The 18973-nt window shown below is 40.2% G+C and overlaps 1 protein-coding gene across 2 annotated transcripts in view; it reads right to left on the minus strand.

Annotated features, from left to right (window-relative positions):
• pip5k1ca (phosphatidylinositol-4-phosphate 5-kinase, type I, gamma a) overlaps nt 1-18973 on the minus strand; it is a 41901-nt gene that overhangs the window by 13995 nt on the left and 8933 nt on the right. For both annotated transcript variants that reach the window (XM_058638290.1, XM_058638289.1), the window contains exons 2-15: nt 13539-13570; nt 12837-12923; nt 12553-12683; nt 12212-12329; nt 11230-11382; nt 7118-7417; nt 6252-6460; nt 4279-4362; nt 3807-3855; nt 1921-2005; nt 1505-1666; nt 901-1042; nt 664-696; nt 267-386 (exon numbers count right to left, since the gene is read on the minus strand). In XM_058638290.1, the coding sequence (XP_058494273.1) occupies nt 267-386; nt 664-696; nt 901-1042; nt 1505-1666; nt 1921-2005; nt 3807-3855; nt 4279-4362; nt 6252-6460; nt 7118-7417; nt 11230-11382; nt 12212-12329; nt 12553-12683; nt 12837-12923; nt 13539-13570 (1705 nt within the window). The remainder of the gene's footprint in view (nt 1-266; nt 387-663; nt 697-900; nt 1043-1504; nt 1667-1920; nt 2006-3806; nt 3856-4278; nt 4363-6251; nt 6461-7117; nt 7418-11229; nt 11383-12211; nt 12330-12552; nt 12684-12836; nt 12924-13538; nt 13571-18973) is intronic.

Consider the following 18973-nt stretch of genomic DNA (forward strand, 5'->3'; position numbering starts at 1 on the left):
TAAATTGTGTCTGTGACACAAGGAAATTCCACAGGTGTGTGAGGAAAGTGTCCAACACTTCTTCCATTTCCATTTAAAAGTGTCGAGTGAAGGAGTATAATTCAGACTATGTGTGTCAGAAACACTTAAGAAGCCCTAACATTAAGTGCACCTATCACTCCCAAGTAGTATTAATGAGTACATGACATACTGGTCCGTAAATTGCAGGAGTTATTCTATTGTTAATATATAGTATATGTAGACAGTTTTGTTGTTGTGTTATGTACCGGGTTTCAGGTGAAAGCTGTGGAACAGAGATGGTGGGCTCGCTGTCATGTCTCTTTAACTCCACCTCCACTGTGATGGTCTGCTGATCCTCCTCACGCACACGCAGCTCCTCCTGGGTCCTGAACACAAACAAAAACATGTGACATACAGGGAAAAATGAAATGCTTAGAGGAAATGAACCACATGTGAGAAAACACACACAGCCTCATCACAGCAATAGGAATAGTGTGACCACTCATAAACCCACCGACCAACAGGCTGACCCCACATTTCACTTCTTACCTCACACCACACCCTGAAAACATGAAGCTAACAAACCTCAACACATTATAAAAACAGTTATTCCGGCTTTAAAAGCTTGATGCAGTGAAAGTAGCATTCATGGTCCGGGCTCACCTCACATCATGGCTGAGAGACTGGGTGTGCCGCCTGCAGACAGAGGACACAGTGTCAGTGCAGACTGCATATGAATACTGCTTACCTCTAGTCAACATGCAAGTTAGGTGTTCATATGATAAACTACTGATGCAACAGTGAGATTTTTCACATGTGTATATTTAGGATTTTAACACTTAAAAAGAAATAAACAAAATAGATCAACACTAACTAAGGACAACACAAAAGTCTATTTACCTGTAGCGAGTGTGTTCTGATGTGTCAGATGGGGATCTCTCAGGAATGGACAGAGAGGTGGTAGAAGACAGCGTGGTGGCGATTGACGCTGTGGTGGCTTCCTCAAATGATGGAGGAGTACATGGAAGAAGATCTGGCCGCCCTGGAGCAAAGACAGAAAGAGACAAACAAAGAAATTCCATTATTCATCCTTTGAGAAACCTGGTGCATATTTTAGTATTTCATTTATATTCTATGAATTTTTTACAAAATACTTGTTACTAGTACTAGTTGTTATTCCTGTGCAGCCATTTCCTTCCCTTGGCAACAGCTACAACCCTCTTGTTGACAAAGAGCTGAGATCATTCGCACTTATGTTTACAAAAGAGGATTTCAAAACATTTACATGTCATGTAGGATGGAGATTACACTGTGTTTTGTTACCCAAATGACTGAGAAAGTGACTGAGACAAAAGCAAAGTTCTGAAAAATAAGCTTTTTCTAAACTCTTTACTGCCTTGTGGTAACTGTGGTTGGTAAATTCTGAATCTGTGTATGGGGTCTGTTTCAATTATTTGTCTCTACATCTATTTATGTCACTGCATCGCAACACTGCTTTATTTACCCTCATCCTCCAGTGTTGGAAAGCTACGAGCTCCTCTCAGGTCGTAGATGTTCTCATCCCTCTCACAGGGCAGCTGGCTCGCTGACCAGGCTGCACCAGGACCAGCGCACTTAGGCACCATCAATGACACGCGGCCCTTCTTAGAAGGGGAGGATTTCAGAGCTGAGGGCCAAATCACATAAACACGTTAACTTGAGACTTGCGAAAATCCTTGTTAAGAAAGCCACACAAGGATCAAACTGGTGTGGTTCTCTCACACAACATGAAGCAGAACCTAATAAGGCAGTTGGCTCCTGTCTCTTATTGTCCTGTCAAAGCTCAGCAGTAAAAAAGACACTAAGCCTGGCATCTGACATCTGCATGTGCAGCTCTTCCCACACAGCTCAGTTTGACTATGTAAGGCAGTGTTTACTCACAGGAACTCTTCCTGAAAACTGTGTTGCTCATGAACTTAAGGAACCTATCCGCATAGAAGCCGGGCCGGTGGACTGACACAGTGTCCTGAGGAGAGACAGACATTATGAGACAAGTGGTGCATGGATAAAATGATCAAATTTGTGCATACAGTAGATTAACAATCCTATTTCATTAAGTCTTTTCCCAGGGTCAACCCAGGACAACACTAAAAAAGACAAAAGACAGACAGAAACAGCCAGACGAGGCTACAGACGAGTCTCTACATTATTAATGTTGCAGCAGACGGCGATCGCAGACTGACAGATGACACTTGGTGTTTGGTTTAGACTGATAGAAGAGAGAAGGAGGGATGAAAGAGACAGGCACTAAGTCACTTCTCCTTACACGCTTACTATGTGCATTATAATCCAGTGCGTTATTATCAGTGGAGTTCACCATGAGTAACATCTTTGAAGGCATTCACATAACATAGACACATGTATGCAACAGTGAGGGGGAGGGAGGGAGAGAGAGAGAGAGAGAGAGAAGCAGTAGCAGTGACACGGTCTGTTGCTTTCCCACTCATGCTTTGTGTGTTAGTGTGCTTCATAGTGAAAAAATGAAATGAGTTAGTGGGTGGGGAGATGATATGAGATCTGAGGTGCAATAAAGTTGAAGGATCTATAGTTGACCTTGTGGACAGTTTTAAACAATAAAGCTACTGTTAGTAAGTGTTAACTTGGAATAATTAATGAAAACGATGTTACCAGAAGAGGGATTACATTTCACTGCATGCTGTACTGGTATAACTATGCATATGAAAAACTAGAGGAAGCACTCAGAAAGCGCCATTTTGCATGGCATAAGAATTGTGAGAATATCGTATCGTGAAACCTCTGGCAGTTCCCACCTCTACTATCAGGCGATTGTATACACAAGACGATTGTTACAGGAACCAAAATGCACAACTGCAAAAATGTATCCTTTCTCTGTAGCACCGACTATTGCAGGCTTCACACAACACTGTGTATCTGTCCGTGTTACTGCATTAAAGGCTCACTGTTCATAAAGGTGATTTACTGTGGAAAAAGCTCAATAATGGCTTATCTTAATGACAATGACACGCCACACTGCTGATGGAGTGCACTGCAATATTTAAACACTTGCACTATAGAAGAGAACTGCTGCTGCTGATAGGTATATAATTATGTTTAGAGCAATCCATAGCTGCCTAAAGCTGGCTTTTAATAAGATTTGTTACACAAACAAACCCATAGACATGAATAAATAGAGCGACCTGCTCGACTTTTAAAATAAATGTGTGAAGAGAGGGGGAGGGTATTGCCACTGCACCAGGGGCATGTTCACAGGTTTGCAGCTTAAGAGGGAGTGACATGGACAGATGAGGGAGGGGATGAGCTGACGAAGACAAAAATCCAGTCAGACAGATGAGCACTACCACACGCCAATAAGGTTTGCCAAACATGAAACTACAGTTAATCATAAAATGATATCCACAAGGGCCAGACAATGAGATTTCTGTTATTGAATTAAAAGAGACACCAGGAGATGACACCTCGCCCACAAAACTTCACATAGCAGTTCATTTCGTGCTGTCACTGTAATCTGAAGTTGTAAAATGTCCTTCAGCTAGCTGTTCAGAGACAAACACACAAGTCCTGATGAGAATACATGGGTGCTAGTTTCATTGGAAACTCAATAGGTGGAGAGTGAATGTCTCTTCTTAGTGATCACAGAACAAACAAACTGAAAACTACAGTTTATCGCCCCTGCATTATCTACCAGAGGGTAAATCAAGTAAGAGTTAATGTGTTTTTGTCAACCATTTGTGAGCACTGCATTTGACTGAATATGTCTGCACATTCAGAGCTATTAATAAACTCACCCCATCATGAACCAAAGCCTTCCACGTGTGCTCCAGTTTCTTGATTAGCCTGCAGAAACAAAGAAAAGCACAGATTAACAAAGTTATGTTTCAACACCTTTTTGGCTAACTTCATGTCTGCTGGTTAACATTCCCCTCTCTCCTCCTTATGTCACCTCATTAACACGTTTGTGAGGTTGGAGCATTTATTGCTGCACAAACAGGCTAACCTCACCAGCAAAGAGGACAGTCCTGTTATAGAGCTCTGGGTCCTGACTGGATAATGTGATTTGAGATACACACAAAGCTTCTCCTAGATTGACTGTCTAACCCAAGTACACTAGATCATTTGTAATTGTTGCAACATGAAACACTTATTTTATTTCACTGGCAGCAGTTTTACATGTTACTTGTTTTGTGATAAATATATTAGTGTAGAATATGAAGACAAAAGTGTAACTACATGTAATCGCATGGTTACTGTAATAATCACCTGTAGGACTGCAGGATGTCGATGATTCCAATGTACAGAAGGAGTCTCTCTCCCTTTCCATTGACTGCTGGGATACCACCCATCCTGAAAGTAGAAGGGAAATAAATGCAGACGGATTATTCGGTTTCTTCAGGCATTTAATATATTCTGAGTCCAAATTTTTGAGGCCTTTCGCACAGACCACAAATGTGGTGTAGTGGTTAATGCTGTTGCTTTGCAGCAAAAAGGCCCGGGTTTGTGACCCCATCAGAACAAAGGGCTTACTACATGTTCTCTCCGTGTATGAAGGACGAGTTTTTTGTAAGAGTGAATGGTTGTTTGTCTCTATGTGTTGGCCCTGCAATGGACTGGCGATCTTTCCAGGGTGTACCCCACCTTTTGCTCTATGTTAGCTGGGATTGACCCTCACCCAGCAGCCCTGTTCTTCCACTTATTCAGGTTTGAATCGTGGAGGCAGCATGCTAAAATGGGTTTTTACAGATGGGCCTATCTGAAAAAAAAAAATTCCATTCCAAAACATAAGCTGACAAGTGGTAATTACCCCCAAGGTGTCCTTATTAAACTCCTATCAAAATATATAATTAGCATATAATTATACAGCTATATCGTATATACAAATAATTAAGAGGCATTGAATGTCATTACCATAATCTACTTTACCTTACAAGTATATAAAAAATACTACCAAGAAACTTGCTTCCTTCATGTCACAGGGAGGTTTTTGTCATTTTTATCTGGTAACATTTAGATAAGTGCAGCATCAATGAAAAATCTACATAACAGTAAGAGGACTGCTAGTGATGTTTAAGGCACAACGCTTGTTCCTCTTCATTAGCTGTGGAAGTTTTGGACATTCTCCTTTAACTCCCTTAACTTCTTGAGCTGGGATAAAACCTTCTATGTGGTCAAAGTCATCAAGTTGAATGAGCTTTTATTCAGGATTTCACACCAGCGATTGCAAAAACTTTCGTTGTCTTTGCTCAACATTAAGATTTTATTTGTTCTTAATCCCCTGGGGATTAGTGTTACAAAGAGCCTGTTGGGCTCAACATGTGGCCGACAATATGGGAGTTTTAAGGTGTGCACATCCTTTCCTTCCTTTAAATTTATTTTATAACTCACATATTTTCACTTTGATCCATACTGCCAACATTTTAATCCACAATGAACCCAAGCACAGCCAGTCGGACGATGACTCCTCATTACTGACTGATGAGTAAATCTCCAGTTTGTCACCAAGGTCAAATAAAAGTGGAAGGGCCTGCGTTACAGTCGTATCACCTTTTACATCTTTCAACAAATTTAATTTAAACAGTTTTCCTGATGAGTCACTTTCTTCAAATTGAATTGGAGACATAATTTTCTGGGAAAAAAAGTAAGAGGGCCAAGCTACAATGATAAAGTCAGGGTTTGATAATAAAAAGATTAAAAATGGGACATTATTTTCATGTGAAATGGAGAATGTAGGTTTTAATTTATGGTTAAACACTGCAGTTGAAAAAGTTCCAACCTAAAACGGTTTATTGTTATTAAATATGGGGTCATAATAAAACCTAACACAAGAAAAGCGGAAACTAGAAAAGTGTTAGTGTTCAATTCAAACCTACACGACAGACTTTAAATTTGTCTCTGACATAATTGTGTCAGTGAAAATCATGATCTTCTCAGCAGCTGCACACGGCAACACACGTACACCTTGTCACTCATTCCTCACTCCTCCAGTTCTACAATGAATGAATTTAACAGTCTACTTTCTACTCGAAGAAAACAAACAAAAACAAACAAATAAACTGACACCTTTGCATAAAGCAAGCATATTTGTGCACAGACATGGTGATACGAGTATCAAAACCTTAGACCATAAAGGAACATTTAGAACACACAGAAAAATTAATTTGCAATTAATCATGAGTTAACTATGGACAATCATTGGATTTATCATCACTGCCTCTGGTTTCTCTGGTAAAACTCACGTGTCGTCAGTGTCGATGGACCCTCCGCAGGCAGCTCCACCCTGAATGGACTCCATGGCTGTGGAGTAGAGGGCCTTCTGCTGGGCCACGGGCCTCTTCTCATCACTGTCACCCTGTGAGCCCTCCATCTGCCTCTCCCTCTCTGCCTGGTCCATATTGTGAACACCGAGCAGCAAGCTATAGTCCATGATCTTGAAGCTTTCCAACACCTATGCAGATAGACAGATGTGAGTGTGCAGTGATGGGCCGATGTTGTAAAGAACTTAAAAAAAAAGAAGCTTTAATCTAGAGTGCATAAAAATAAAAAAGGAAATGCAACCTGCAACAGTGGAGTTATTAGTCCCATAAACATGAAACACGGAGACACGAGCATGCACACATTAATAAACCATGAGAGCATGTGCATGCAAAAGCACTCCCTCTCAAGCACACAACCTATAAATGTAAACATAAGGTGGTGATTTACATGACAAGGGTGTTTTCTGCTTCCCTTAAACCTCTTGCTAGTGGCAAAGCTCTAATTTACAGTGAGGGATTTTGGAAATGTCGAATACAATCATAAATAGCCTGCTCTCTTTCTGTCTTCTCTCCCATGTTTCCCCATCTACTGCACCATCCATGACCCTCTTTTATTGATCAGGGCATCATCAGTATGGTGTTTCTTTCTCCATTATCTTCAGCAGGGTTCATCTATGTCACTTTATGTGTCGTTTCCTAAGAGACACTGCATTTTTATTAGTTAATGTGTCTTCCTGCCTTCCCTCGAATTCTTCCTTCCACCCGTGACTGTCTTGAATCTACTGCTTCTCTCTGGAGACCGTTGATCTGGGTGGTATGTGGATCTTTCAACCAATGCGTAGTCTTACCAGGCAGTCTCTCTGTAGCGTTTTGACAAGTGCGTTATATGTGTCCTGGTCCAGCATCAGTCCATCCTGTAAGTCTTGCATGAAGTCCAGATCTTTGAACGTGGGCCGAGCCTTCTCCCTCTCTTTCTTTGACGCACGCCTCTTGTAGGTGGAGCCCTTCATGTCATATTTGAGGTGCATGCGTACTACGCGGGGAAGGACATTATTCATCACCACCATGCGGATGTTTTTCCCGCCTGACTGGACACAGTAGAGGCCAAAAAACTTGGGCAGCAAAGTGCGAGGGTTTTGATTCAAGTTCTGGAACAGAAAAGTACAAGATGAGTGAGAAAAGGCAAATGATCTTTAGAGATGTCATAAATCGGGACTTGAGAGGCATTTTAATCTCAAGAGACAAAACATTTGCAAAAGAAAGCAATGTTTTCTGCAGTATACACACTTTGGCTACAGTTACACATTGGTCATCTGATATATAGAGTGAATACAAATCACATTTTATTCCTCTGAGTGCTATGATAGATGAAAGTGGAAATGCTCAAGGTATAATTACAACATTCAACCAGAAAAATAAGTAAGGTTGTATGATTCAGTCACTGGAGTTTGGATACCCACCCTCTTTTTAACCAACTTTGAAATGTATGGTATGTATTTAAATTCAAAGTTTTATAGCAGTATTTCAGTGTCTTGCTATCTCACGTATCATTCCTCATGGGATAAAAAAACAAAACCTTTACAAGCACCCATATTTACACAGCAACAGCTTCCAGCTTTTCTGGTAAGAAACTGGTCCATGATTTACTATACAATATTAATCATCCACCACCTAATGATACTAGGTTTTCATCATGAGCTCATATGGCTATGGGATACTCAAATACATTTTTCAAACAGCCATTTCAAATGCTGTGAGCCATTCATTACCAAAAGTTCAGTTTCTAGTGCAAAGGGCAATAAATCAAAAATGTTCTATTTCTCCTAGCACACACTGAACAAGTATGACTCAGGACACATTTTTCTGTCTGAACCCGACCTGAGCCAGGTGTTACCGTGGTTACTGCGTTTTCCTTTTTACAGACACATGCAGTGTATGAGACCATCATAATGGGCATAGATATAGAAAAAAAAATAGGCTGGCCCAGTAAGACCAGCAAGCGTGACTGAATCAGACCTGAAATACAATATCAAATTATTTGTTCAACTCAGCTCCAGTTATGGGGTACCTATAAAAGCTTGGATTGGGTATCTATATTCACGCTCCAATTACATTAGCAAGGCAACAGAATAACAACACACACCATTACTTCAAAAGACACCTTTAGTACCTTTTCCTGTTTTCTCAACATGCCTCTGCTTTGACACCACTCAGACTTTCCCCACCATCATCAATCTGTGCTGAATGTTTTAGTAGTCAATACACACAAATGAGGTTAGTTGGGCTGTGCTTGTTTAAAAACCTGCTTTAACCTTGGGACATGAGCTAGTTCCATTAGACAAATCAGAGCGAAGGGAGAGAGAGAGGGAGGGAGGGAGAGAGAGAGAGAGAGAGAGAGAGAGAGAGAGAGAGAGAGAGAGAGGGAGGGAGGGAGGGAGGGAGAGAGAGAGAGAGAGAGAGAGAGAGAGAGAGAGAGTCCACACAGTGATGCACACCATGTGCACAATTCTGTGAATTCTGGTAGCTACAAGAAAAGAAAGAGAAGAAGACACCTGATAGATAAAAGCTAAATGTGGAAGTGTGGCTAAAACACTCAGCAGGTGTGGATGACATTCAGCTGAGAAAATGATAAAAAGAGAGAGAGAGGGATACAGAGGGAGACCAAGAGACAGAGCATCCTCAGCCATCAGCCATACATGACCCTTCAGTCAATGTCACAAATACAGAGCAGTGACAAGTCAACAACACTGTAATGTGAGAGAGAGTGGAGAATAAAGGGAGGAAGAGCAGATTAAGAAAAATAAATTACACCTAAGTGCGTGTCAGAGCAGTGAAGGAAGTGAAATGACATATTCAAATGTGAGAGAGGATGTTAAATTGAGGTATAATAGAGGGGCATAAGCACAGAAGGCAGAGTCTGTTACATCATAGTGATGTGTATGCTGCCCAGAGCAAGACTTCTCAGCCTCCCTGCTACCATCAGTAAGTCAGCTGTGGCCGACATGTGGAGCTCCACCAGTGATTCCTGTCCCTTATCTGCATACTGATGGCTTTTCCAGTTACATTATTTTGATGCTCATAGCTCTGATTAGTTTTTTCTGTGAATGCATATACTGTATTAATTAATCTACATCAGGTTTTGTATCTTATTTCCTTAGTCCATCTGCATTGACCTTAGACTGCAGCCAGTCTGAATCTCTCAGCTGTTATTTCTCTACATACAACGTTGGTGAACAACCAAAACGATGGAAAATGTCACAGCACATGTGTCGGCACCTGAACATCCCTCTATGAAAAAACATGAATTCCCTTGAAATGGTCTTTGGCCATAGCTGATGTGAATCTGAGAGGGTGGATTAGTAGCATGTACATACATGGAGCTGTTGCTGGTTGATTTCACGCAGAATGTGCCTGCAGACTGTAGGGGTGGGGTGGGGGGGCTTTCTCCTGGCTCAAGTCATGCTCTGTTAGTTTTTAAGTACAATATATCCGACTACCCAGTCTCTTATGAAACCACACAGCCTGGGGTTTCAGTCAAATGACGGAGCCGTTATGTCTGCTTCACATGAGAAGGACTCCATGCTTGGAGGAGAGACTACCAAGGTTCTTGCATAAGGAGATTGTAAAAAAATATGTCTTGGAATAAGAACATAATGACAAGTTGGCATTTAAATGAGTGTGACATGTGTGCCGTGACCTCGCGCTTGTTAACACAACTGATCAGCCAGTCACATTAAAAACACGTTTGTTAATGATCTCCTTTCACTGTTAACTGTGGGAACTCTTGAAACTGTCTTGGTACTTTTGACATGATTGCAGCCTTTGGGTTAGGGTTGAACTCTAAATAAACCCTCATTTATTTGAGTCATATCTATCAGAGAGGACTTTTCTGTCCACGTAAAGCAATACTCCTCAACAGCAGCCCCACTAGATTTTGGGTTCACACAAGGCTCAATGTTAGGCCCTCTCCTCTTTTATCTTTATATGTTGCCTCTTAAAAATTATAAAAATTACAGTGAGCAGAGGTTCTCTGGGTGAAAATAGCTCTTTGACAGCTGGTTTGAGGTGATCAACATCACCACTCATATAACCAAGGTACACAGAACACCATCTCAGAAGGCACAACATATCAAACCTTGAAGGTTTGGGTCAGTTAGTGACAGCAAGTATGCTAGCAAATCATTTCATGTGGTCTGAATGAAATGAAAGGTCGTGTTTATAACTATATTGTTAGGGCTACAGAAACATGCTTTTTCTTTTTCAGAAAAAAAACCACATTATGGACCGTAGCTTTGAAGGTGACATAGACCGGAAGCTCCAATTAACGCTGCGTTTGTGTGTGTATCTGCGTCATTACCTCGTTTATGAAACCCTAAAGTTTCAGAACAAACAGTTCAGCCACTGCTGAGAAAATAGTGTATTATTGTTTTCCTGGGCTCTGCGAAGCGGATCGACACTTCCTTAATTTGATGTCGTCATCAGAAATCCTCACCACCGTAGCACCTCCCGGTGCTGGCACTAGTCCGGGCACATCCGGTTGCGTACATTCAACCGCAGAAGAAGAAGAACTACTCTCGTTGTAGCTGCTGAGATGCAGAGCATCCACCGTGCCAGAGGGGGAGCTGTGTATCTGAGAGCTGGCCTATCTATTACGTCACTTCCAGGTACCTGGCCAATCACAGGACAGTTGTAAAGCTCTCGTTGGCTGGCCAATCACAGCAACTGTTTGGTCTGAAACAGCGCGGCTGACGAGAGCGTCAGTGAGGAGATATTTTGATCGGCTCGTTTGCAGCGATTAGGAGGTTTTTAATCATGAAAACATGTTAATATATGTAAGTAGACCTCCATAACTAACATATATGTGTGATACAAGCATTCGATGTCACCTTTAAGATATACTGATAGACAGCGCCTTGATTAGATATACACACATACAGTACCACGTGCTGTCTTTACTTACCATGTAGTATCCAGGCAGCAGTTTCTGTAAGAACTCAGCTTCCTTGTGCATCACAGTCTTGATGATGAACTCGTCGTCCTTTGTAACATAAAAGACTGAACCACTTGCTCCAGGATTAGACAGTTCAATCAGGGGCTCGTTACACAGGGAGTACTGTAGGTTCACACAGAGACAGAAACAGAGATGTAGATGATTTTAGAAAATTAGGAAAACCTTTAACAAAGACATACATTCTTTTTTATTTTTACTCATTAACCTTTGACTGCCCTCATATCTGTGTGTTGACTCTCTATTCTATATTGCCTGCTGTCGCTTCCATTTCTCGATAAATCACCATTTGTTAGCCTCACTGAAACCAGAACGTTGTTTGGGGGTTTCCAGATTTGAGGGAATCAAGAATCACAATATGTCACCCATGTCAGTGAAAAAAAAGAGCACCAGTTTTTAGTGAACATGAGTTTATGAAAACATGAATCATGAACACTTGCACTGTTATTTTAAATCTGCATCATTAAATGTTGCAAGCAAGGTACATACGTTTTATGTACCTTGCTTGACTTAAAGCAGGGACTCAACCAGGAAGATTTGAGACTTTATTGTGACTAATTCCACCATTTTGAACTGATGTAACTATATAAGATTCATTATCGTTATTAATTGTAAACGACAGACTTTCTGGTGATTATCAGCCTTCCAGGGCCATTCTGTGTGAAGATTGCGTGTTCGTGCAGCTGTGGGAGGAGACCCTAAATTGCTTGTCAGCAATGTGAACATGAGCGTGAATGGTTGTTCTCTGATTGTTGGCTCTGGGATAGACTGGCTACCTGCCAGGGGTGTACCCTGCCTATCAGCCAATGTCAGCTGGGATTGGTTTCAACTCCCCAGCAACTCTCCAAGGACAAGCAATATAGGTGATGGATGGAAGGGTGCATGGAATGAGTGATTTGTTACAGCTATGAACAAACAAAGGACCAGGTCTTACCAGGTAGTCATCTGGCCTTATACCAAAAAGTTCTCTGAAGTAACGGAAGGCCACAGGAGCATATGTTTTGAAGCGGAAGTCTGGGAAATGGTGAGCTGGAGTGAGGTTGCTGCCTTCACTAAAGAAAAGAGTAGAAGATAGTGATCAACTTTATATTTCTCTCAAATCAACCAGCCAACCAAAACATCCCCTTCAGCAACAGGTTTCTTCACTATTGACAAGTTTGTGAAAACCATAAATTTAACTAACCACCGAATTTCAGAACTGAAAGTTCTGGAGGCAGCAGTCAGAACTGAAAGTGCTTGTCTGTGCGTGTGTGTGTGCGTGTGTGCAATTGAGACCTGGGGAAAAAGATGCTCTCCACCACATAGAAGTCCTGCATCAGCACATCTCTCTCAGGCTTGGAGCTTAGATTGCCCACCGTGTAACCAATGCCCAGCTGGATGGCACCTTTCAAGGCGGAGGATGTGGTCTACATTGGTGGGGTGAGAGAGGCAGAGGCATGTGAATGAGATTCAGGACTTATACCTCCTTAACCTTAAAAAAACGTCATATGAAAACATCACAGCTCATAGAACCTTGCTTGTTTAAAACCAGAGAATATGCAGCTCTGTGTGTTCAGTACCTTCTTGTAAGTAGTTTCTCCTGATGCATCAACCCCTCTGTGGCCAATCTTCTTTCCCTGACCAGGCTGGCCTGATGATGAGGGCATCTGTTCACACACACACACACACACACAGACTCTTAAGCTGCTCATTAAATATTAAAAGACGGGCAGTGACACAGTATGTCAATGCATGAGAATAATTTCAAGCTTTGATGAAGGCGTTCACTGAGCAGACCAGGTGTTCATTATGAGATAAAATGCAAATATACCTTCATCTGTTCTGAGCATTTTCAGTTGGTAAAAATTTACTTCCTGATTCAATCAAACCTAGACTGTACATAGCATAAGGTTTGATTAGTCATTTAATCTGATTCAGTCTCAATGGTAGAAGCTACAATAGATGTTTTACATTTGATAAGCCTGACATGTGATTGAAAAAATAGTGAGTAATATTCACTGACTACAATTAATAAAATAAATTGTTTCGCATACAGTACAGAAGTTGAGGTTCTTTTTGTTTGAAAACGATCATTGTTCTACACTGATATGTATGGCAGTGTTCGGGCATCAAGCTAGGACAATGAGGAAGGGCAAACATTAATTAACCGAGATCAACCGATCAAACATTTCTGTGTCGTGACAGTCTTCATCGGTGTCTGTGAAAGACATGTGAAAGAATAACAACAGAGCGGATTATCGCAGAAACAGATGGCAGCTTACCTCTGTGATGAAGGCTTTCTTAGCTGCAGCATCTGAGAAAGAGAGAAAAGAGACAGAGATGACAGTCTTAGTCATTTTAAAGACAGAGAGACTCCATTATTCAGCATCATTAGTTTTCCCTGAGAGATAAATGAATCCCAATCGGTGGTCACGACAGTCAAACATTCTGCAATAATGGTGTCAAAACGCGTAAGGGCCTGTCAGCAAGAGGGTCTGCGGGAAAGTATATTGTCAGCTACAAGAGAATGATGAAATCTCATTTTAACATGTACATATATTGTGTGCAAAATGGCAGTGTCTGTTGGTCCATCACTCTAGTTCAGAATGAAGTATGATATTGTTTACTTGTTGGATTACCATGCAATTTTGTGCAAACATTTATTTTTCCCTGCAGATGCATTTAATGACTTTTCCTCAGCAACACTGACAGGTTGACATTTGTGGCCTCTGGCACTATTGGATACATTACCAAGAAATCCAGAACACTCAAGTGAGCCTTTAATATTACATCCGCTGCTACCATCAGGTCTTGTATTCCTTCAATAATTAATTGCCAAAACCAATGACAGTTCCAATTAGGATTAGCTTTGTGCTTATTGTTAAAAAGTATAAAACTAAGTTGGTTAATATGATTGCATTCAGCAATGCTGAAGCTGGCATTCAGCTCCACATGTTGTTGTACCTTAATACAGCCTCAGTGAGCTGGTGGCTGCATATTCGTAGATCTGTTCTAACTTGATTTATTAATTCAAAAACAAACACTAAAATATGTGGAATCACATAGTTCTCAGCGTTTCAAAACTGCTGACAAGCTGAAATAAAACATATACAATATGAACAGGATCTCTCATCTATCACTAGAACATCTTTCAATCTGCAAAGATTAATATTAGCCATGCAAGAACAGCGGCTTTGCATGCCTAATATTAAATAGGATGTCACATGCTATACCACAAGATTAAATATGCAAACTGCACATGGCAATCAAAAAAATCTCAGAAGTAAAACAGCCATGCAAATGCTATGTTGTGATGATTTTCTTGTTTAATAACAGGATGCAGGCAGTAGAGGAAGGCAATCAGATGACTGTTTTCACCAGGAAGGCCTGAAATAGACGCATAATTATAGATGTATGACGCTCAGCATAATAATGCAGGGAATGCTAAGGAGGGCAGTAAAGAGAGACACAAAATGAGCAAATGAATGAGACAAAATGAGCAGATGAAAGACAGCTTCAGACAGCACAACAGTGAGGCTGATGAATTCCCCCTCTGTTATGACCAGTTTCACACTGAGCTTTGCAGATGGTGGAAGTTATGAAGAAACTGACTGATATGTTTATAACGGCAACATCACAGTCTGACTGTTGTGAATAAATAAGAGTGTGCAAACACTAATCACATACAATAACCCTATCAACTACAGAGTTCTATTGATATGATCTCTTTCCATTTTCCTTTCATATGATTTAACAGGTTTATATTTATGACAATGGGTTTTTTTTTTTTATCACAAAATAAACTTTGTAACACACTGCTGTACACTACAAATTTCATCATTATAAGATGCATCAGGAGTCTTTCTTGATAGATTTATGTCTCAATGCAGAAATGTCAGCAATGTAACCATAACCCTTGTCAGGAGATTCTCACCCCTAATAATTCAACAGAGACACAAGCATTTTCCTTGTGATTCAACATGTTAACAAGTTGAATTGATATTATCAATATATGAATACTAATATTAATATTCTGCATCTCATGACTGATCTTTGCAATGAGTACTTGGATTTAAAAAAAACAAAAAAATACACTGATAAACACTGCATGATGTGCAACATGTCTACTTTCTGGAGAAATAAAAACACCTTCCGTATATGACTGTTGCAAGAGCTGCTTTATACCACCTGAACTGAACTGTTGTGACTCAGGACTGTTTGCTGAGTCTAAATACTGTGTAGAAATTATGCATAACATAACATTTCAAAGACTAAACTAAAAAAAGAAAAAAAGAAAAGAAATGTAGACAGAACTTCAATGGTTTTGATGGATTTTACTTTATTTATTCAAAAATCTAATTTAAATTGGTATTTGCTGTTAATATCCTGTCCTAGTTAACTATTCTTACGGCCAATGCTGGCCATAAGATAAGCATAACAGAGGATAGAATCTCTCCTTCTGAATTCAATCTTTGATTGAGTGTCTCCCTTACCAGCTGAGACACGAACAGCTTACTTGTGCAGCACAGTGTAACCCAGTATCTCTCAGTGGGAGTGGGAAAGTATCTTCACAGCTTGACTCAGTGCTTGCAGCTGAGTTGATAGCTGTCCTCTCTCAGCTCTCCCTCTCTGCCTGTATCTCGTGCATGCCCATGTGACCGAGCCACAGAATAACCCATTTGCCACCCCTCCTCTTGCTCTTTTTCTCTATCTCTCTGACTCTGCCACACACAAATACATTCACAGTAGGATGAAAGTGTGCCAGTGCATTCCCAGCATCACAGCTTCCTGCAAGCTGAAACAACATTTGAAACAACAATAACATCTGAGAGAGAGAAATTCTGCATGTAGTGATAAAGGAATGTGTTCAGTGCACTGCAGATAATTGAAGAGGATGCTTTTTTGCCTGTGACTAATTTTGTTTCTGTCTATGCATCCAAGTGTGGGAATGTACTTCGATTGGCTGGCTAAGTGAGGTTCTTTAAAGTCCCTTCTGTCATTTCCAAATTCCTACTCATTGGGTGTGCAGGTATTTGTGTCTTTTCAAAAGAGATAGAGAGGGTGTAAGACATGTTTCTCACTGCAGCCACGTCTCTTCCTTTCCACATGTCTGCACCTGCACACTGCTTTCAGTGTGTGTCTGCATGCACAGGTATGTGAGTGGGGGTTTGAGTGTGCAACTGCTTGCTGACACAACAGGTTTAAAACATTAAATGCTTTTCAAACAAAGCCCAAAGTAGTCAAGTTCCAAAATATTCTCTCTATTCTTCTCTAACATTCACAGTACAACCCCAAAACGCAACATTAACCTAAAAAACTTGGGTACAACATCAGATTTGTTGCAAGAATTGATGGATCATAACACCTGCAGAACAGAATAGGGTATAAAGCAAGTTGATACACATAAAATAGTCCATTATCCATCAGCAAAGCTATATCAAATGAAACAAAATGAAAACCAAGCAATGATTACATGCTTCAATTGTAACAATTTTAGTTATAAGACATGGAATGCTTTTCCTGAATTTTCAATGCTATCACAATTTATCCCAGGCTATCATTTTTCATAAGACCACGGCAACAAACCATCTCTCTAAGTCTGACACGACCAAACTCATCACCGCATTTCTTTCACATGATGTTGAGAATGGTCCAACAACACAGCATGTGTAGGCATTAGGCATCTTTGCATCTTTGGCTCAATCCAAACTCACCCCTTTCCCCACCAACTTAACCTACCCCTCCATTTTGCATGTACAGATGTAGGCATAGGGTGCCCTGATTCTTGTTGAGGACAAGGGGTAGAGTGAAGTGTTTTCCAGACTTTAATTGGAGGGCTATGACATGTTTCCAGATTGAGTGAATCAAATGAAACCCGTGTTATTGTCATAGAGCTAGCAGTGGTTAGCAAATTATGCTTCACTGCAGACAAGTGCATATAATTCCCATTGTCCACAATAACAATTTAACAGCTAACAGTTGCTTTTTTTGGTTGAATCTCTGGTTAAAAACAAAAAATAAACGAAAAAACAAAAACATGTTTTCTTTCTATTTTTGCAGGAGTAGATTTTAAATATTACACATTGTAACTCAGTTTCAAGAGGCATGGTGCAATGGGCTATGCAGTACTCAAACATCGAACTCTGTGGTATACGTGATGCTTCTTCTGTAAACTAACCTGAATATTGTATTTCACTTAATTTAAGTCCAAGATGGCTCTTGATTCAAATTCCACTTGGTCTTTCTGCATGGAGTTTGCATATTCTCTCTGTAAGTGTGTGTTGTTGCTCCAGTCATTCTCAAGTCCTCCCATAATCCATAGATATGCAGATTGGGATCATTTGAGACTCTAAATTGACTAGAGGCGTGAATGCGAGTTTGAATGGTGAACCCTGCAACACGCCCAAAACCAGCTGGGATTAGCTCCAGCTCCCCGTGACCCTCAAAGAATAATGGAGGGATGGCATTTACTTAACGTATTAATCTATTCCCACCCTCACTTATGTACAAAGTAAGCCAGCACAAGAACACCATTACTATGAATAAATTAAATTATGGAAAGACAGAGATAGCTCTGGGAAGAGGAGAACGAGTCATGCAGGACTACGTCAACATTTTTGCCATTTAATTTATTTGTAAGAATGACTGAAAATAGTATGTATCTGAGGTACAACACATCCTTGTTATCTAAACTCAACACATTAGTATTATGAAATTAAAGGAAATGAGGGTATTTTAGTTATAATACATAGTATCATGATAATTTGATAATAGATTTAACTTTTCCAAAAAACAAAAACCACCACAATCATACTGTAGTCATACTGTCAATCATACTGTCTGTTCTTCAGAGTATGGACCAAAGAAACAGTCCCATCCAAATAAATAAATCCTAGCTGAGACTATTACTGAGTTCTACTGTTGTGATGTAGGTTTGGAAGTGCTATTTCTACAATCCTTAAAATTAAAGAGTGTTAATGGCTTGTTATATATATGTACTGGTGCACATTGTACCAATTTCACTGGACATATTTTTCAATAGAATCTCCACTGGTATTTGAAATTAAGTTATGTATGTTTGCACAATGTTTATAGGCTGCACAAATTACATTAGAGTTAATATATGCCAATACCAATCATGCAGTATGTATCAGATCGGTGCATCTCAACTGTAATTTACCTATTCTTTGAAGCAAATTCCAACCCTTACACAACCTTAACCTATTACACATAGGGAGTGTAGAGTGTGTGCCCTCAACTACAAGGTTGTGTAGGAAATGTACACAGCATCGATGTGTGTTCACAGTCTGACCCAGATGTCATCAATACGGGGGCTCCCGGAGGAGTAAGAGGCAGTCTCTAAAACGATCGTTTGTTATGTTGACAAAGGCTAAGTGATTTTGCTCCAGTTAGTGATTAGATGTTAATTTTTTATGTATCAGAGTGAGCAGAACCTGACTTCTGTTAAATATTACCAGAGTGGAAAAATCAACAAGGCAGCCTAAATACAACATGGAGTAAAATGTCATGTCTTTTGTCAGTATTCTGCATAGTGTCAAATATCTGTGGGATTGAAAAAATTAAATCTGACAGCAGTGTGTTCCACATGAAAATGTTGGGGACTGTTGCTGAAGTTAAAAACACAGTCCCTCACGAATATATATTTATTAATCACAAGACTTGTTTTTGTTTACACACGTTTACGGTTAACCAACAA

The sequence above is a fragment of the Solea solea genome, chromosome 9 (genome assembly GCF_958295425.1).
Source record: "Solea solea chromosome 9, fSolSol10.1, whole genome shotgun sequence".
Taxonomy (NCBI): Eukaryota; Metazoa; Chordata; class Actinopteri; order Pleuronectiformes; family Soleidae; genus Solea; species Solea solea.